At 41.5% G+C, this 4,261-nt stretch overlaps 1 protein-coding gene across 1 annotated transcript in view; it reads left to right on the forward strand.

The window, feature by feature from the left end:
* Nucleotides 1–1,597: 1,597 nt before the first annotated feature.
* Nucleotides 1,598–4,261, forward strand: part of LOC106533415 (probable ribonuclease ZC3H12D) — a gene marked incomplete at its 5' end in the record, with an annotated part of 12,969 nt that continues 10,305 nt past the window's right edge. Inside the window, 1 exon segment of the mRNA XM_014029692.1 lies at nt 1,598–1,974. Within this exon segment, the coding sequence (XP_013885146.1) occupies nt 1,709–1,974 (266 nt within the window).

Here is a 4,261-nt window from a genome sequence, read left to right on the forward strand (position 1 = left end):
GACCATCTTATGTTGAGACATGACAGAGGATTATTTGTTTTGGTTCAACCTTGAAAATAATCTCATCAGGTATTGTGAGATGGTCACAGTATGTATTATAAACGAATTTCAACTACTACAACCTAACATTTTGGCACAACATCTGTAAACTTGACTAAACTATCAACAGTCTTGTGCTGGCAAACTGCAGCGGCCATCTTAAACTGAATTGACCCTAAAAGTGAATACGTTGCACAGATACATCCAATGATTACTTTGTAAAAGTTGCATTCAAATCTGTTCAGTGGTTTATGAAATATTTTGCTAACAGACAGACAGAGTTAACTTTAAATAGTTAATGTTAAGGTTTTAAGCAAAAGTCTTTTACAATCTGTTAGCACCCAGAAAATTAGCTAAGCCAAAGTTTAGCTAATTTTCTCTAAAATTCACAGAGTTATGGCTATTTTTATGTTTTTAATGTAAGTTGGCTGTGGCGGCCATCTTGGATAGGGCAAATGTAATCAGTTGTAGATGCACTTTCATTGACACCTGTAAGTTTTATCAAAATTCATCGTGTGGTTCATGAAATATTTTGCTAACAGGCTTTAGACAGATGCTACATGCGATACTTCCTGTAGAAAAGCAGCTAAAATAAGAACATGAAACATTTCACAGATCTGAACAGTGTAAAGGCTGATCTAGTCTTTGTCAGGTTTTCTGGAGCCACAGATGTTTATTCAGCATTTATTACGTCACACGAGGAAGTGCTCACCAACAGCTCCGAACAGGAGACAGATAAAAACCCTGGAGCCACCAGATCCCAGATCAGCAGAGCCTGATGAGGAAGTACTCTGCACTTCCTTACTGTGTTTTTCTGCTCTCTGCTTCCTCCTGGCAGGAGGAATAAGTTGAGCTTCACACACACAGGTGTGTTTTTCCAGAGGCTGACGAGGAGCAGGTCACACCTGGGGCTGGGAGAGGGGGACTCACTGCGACCCACCGCTCACTGAACCTGTAAGTGAAACCCTGTTGTGGTCGTGTGACATGGGAGGATTTTTGGACCTGTTAAAACTCGTTATGCCTCAGTGAGGCGAGTCGGTGTTGTTTGGGGCTTGGGGGGGGGGGTCATGTTGTGGTCTGAAAGCGGTTGGAAAGACTAAATGTAGAGAAACGGGGTCAGAAATGCTTTTTAAAAACAGAAACCTGTTGACAGACAGGACATGAGCAGAGGAAGTGGTTTGGAGCAGTTTGTATGAAAGTCTCTGTAAATACTTCTGTGTCCTAAAATACTCGTGGAGTTGAGTCACTCAGTACTTTCACCTTTAAACACACAGGTGTGACCTCTCCTCGGGGGGTTCCCACCAAAACACATTCACACCTTTTCCATTCATTCATGGTTTGGCTGCTGTCGGTGACTCAGGGGGTAAAATTAGAGCAGGTGGACACTTTTACTTCCTCTCTCTTGGCGTGACAGGGGCTTTCTTAGCACGGCATGACGACAGCGCCTCGAGTCATGAGGCTGTGGTCGCCGCTGCAGATTCTATCAGCGCGCATCAGACCACAATCAGTTTGTCTGAAAACCCCTGCCAGACCACAGATGTGCTTCCTGTGTTTACAGAGCCTTCTTCTTCTGACACCTGTCAACTGTTCCAAAACACGGGCCGTCGCTGTGGAGACCAGCCAGAATAAGGAGACGAGTCAGACCAGGACCCGGGACTCTCAGTCTGCCATGGACCAGCAGCACGCCAAAGTGGAGCGCTTCCTCAAACTGGGCTACTCTCACTGTGACATCGTGAGGGTGCTGGAGAGCCTGCACCACGACGCCCAGACCAACGACATCCTGGAGGAGCTGATAAAGACCTGCCACACCCGCAGCCCCCAGCTGGTGCCCCGAGGCTGCAGCCCGGGCCCCAACAGAGCCCGAGCCGGCCCTGAGCGAGAGCCCCACACCAGCTTCAGACCCGTGGTGATCGATGGGAGCAACGTGGCCATGAGGTGAGTGCTGGGTCTGGATCTGGATCTGGATCTGGATCTGGATCCCCCCAAATATCAAACGCTTTGTTGCTTTTCTCCCTTTTTATCAAAGGGAAGTTTTATTTTAGTAAAGCTGCTTTTCTCTGCTTCTCCACTGATGTTCTTGTTGATCACAAACCAAAGACATAAACATGTTTCTCCTGCTGCTTTCATCTGACATCATCAGAACCTGAGGAGAGCTGAAGTCGTTCATATTTTAGTCAAACTTTAAAAATGAGTGAGTTCTCCTCAACCCAAAACCTGCAAGAGTTTCAGCTAAAGTCCAAGAAATTACTCAAGCTACAGTCAAACATGTATTTTGTAAAGAGGCAACTAACTGATATAATAAGTTAAATAATGACAAAACATAGAAAGTTACCTGCAAATTCTGATGTTTTTCATGACTAAAATGAAGAAAATTAATTCAAATAATAATATAATTATAAAATAACCGAAGAAACACTTAAAAATCAAATTTTACTAGTTATGACTAATATTTACAGTATGTAATGTTTATATATAAAAACTTTATTCAGGGATATTACTTTCAGTGGGGAGAGTTTTCAGATATTTTACTCAAGATTTGCTCCTAATATTCAAGCAAAGTAAAAAGTACTGTGTAAAACTACTCCTAAAAGTACATTTTTCCAGAGTAAATGTACACGCAAAAAAATCTAAATGTTTTCGTTGAATTTACTTAGATAAATATGTTCAGCAGGTTCTACTCAGTTGAATTGAGTAAATCCAAAGTTATTTTTCATCTACATTGTGAAACCAGTGAATGTTAAGTAATTGTGTTAGATTTACTCAGTTCAGTTGAGTAAATGAAAAAGTTTAGTTTTTATTTTTTCAGCTCCCACTGAACGTCTGAAAAAAGACAGTTTTAGTTTTGTTGGAGCTGACTGATGTCGATCAGCTGACCAACACTTTCTGCATCTTTGATTTAAATCTGTGCAGCGGTTCATGAGATATTTTACTAACACACAGTCTGCTTCACCTGTGTGTTAGTAAAATATCTCTAGTTGTGTTAAAGCTCAAATATGCACAACAGGAAATGATGTCAAGGTTTATTTCTTGAACAAAACAATGTCGCACGTAAAAACCGTTTGACGTCACTTTAAAAAAAAAACAACTTTATTTTTCCTTTTCGTTTCCTGTAAAGATGTTTTTAACAGTAAGTTTGTGTTTTCACCTGCGGAACGTAAAAAAAAATAAAATGTTTGTGTTCTCAGCTCACAGATTTGATCACTTCCTCTTTGCAGATGTTGTTGTCTCGTCTGCAGCAGCATTTCGACATGCGTGTGGTTAAAGTTTTACTACCGGTTGAAGCGTTTGCCTCTTGAGTTTTTGATCTTTGGAGCCAGTTTATGGTTGCAAAAAGAAAACAATGTTTTGTCCCAGTTCGCTCGTTCAGCAGCTGTAAACGTGCAGCTCGAACTGATCTCATGCTTAACCGACCTCAGTCTGTTCTGAGGGCAAACCGGCTCAGGCGGCTGCAGGAAACCATGTGAGAAGAGTGAAAGAGAGGCCATGTTTTCTCAGCACAAACTGTCCTGTGAGGACATGCCAGCAGCTGAAAGAGGAAGAAAACTGAAGTATTTATTCTCTGAAGGGTTTTCCCATGTGAGGCGGGCCGAGCTGCTTCAGTCTGAGCTCTTCTGTCACTTTTAAAGGCTTTTATTTGGATTTAACAGAAATCAACACATAAAAGCCTGATTTACAGACGTGAACGTAAACACCAGATTCTGCATAAAAGTTCAATTTTATTTTACTTCCAAGGTTTGACCCAAAACACACTGCAAAACTTACAATCTTATATCAGCCGAAAACTGGTTTTCATCTTATTTTGAGACTAAACAACAGCAGAATATGTTAGATTATTAATGTTCGCCTGGAAATTCTCCTTATTAGAAGATGTTTTACCAAGTGCATCTGTCTGAGTCCACTCTCAGATTATAATCTTGTATATTTAATTAAATTTTTAGACGCTGTTTTTGCAGTGCAGCTACGTCTGTGTCACTGCTCATATGAGGAGTTTAGTGTCGAGCCAACATGGAAGCCAAGTTTGCAACTTTAGACTAAGAAGTAAACATCAGCTGGAAGAGCAGGAAGACCTGAGGTCAAACCTTATCTGTTACCTGTTGTATGCAAAACAACTCACTACTTCCTGCTCAGGGCTAAAAGGGGAACTCCTACCCCCACACACACACACACACACACACACACACACACACACACACACACACACACACACACACACACACACACA

Source organism: Austrofundulus limnaeus, unplaced genomic scaffold (genome assembly GCF_001266775.1).
Source record: "Austrofundulus limnaeus strain Quisiro unplaced genomic scaffold, Austrofundulus_limnaeus-1.0 Scaffold942, whole genome shotgun sequence".
Taxonomy (NCBI): Eukaryota; Metazoa; Chordata; class Actinopteri; order Cyprinodontiformes; family Rivulidae; genus Austrofundulus; species Austrofundulus limnaeus.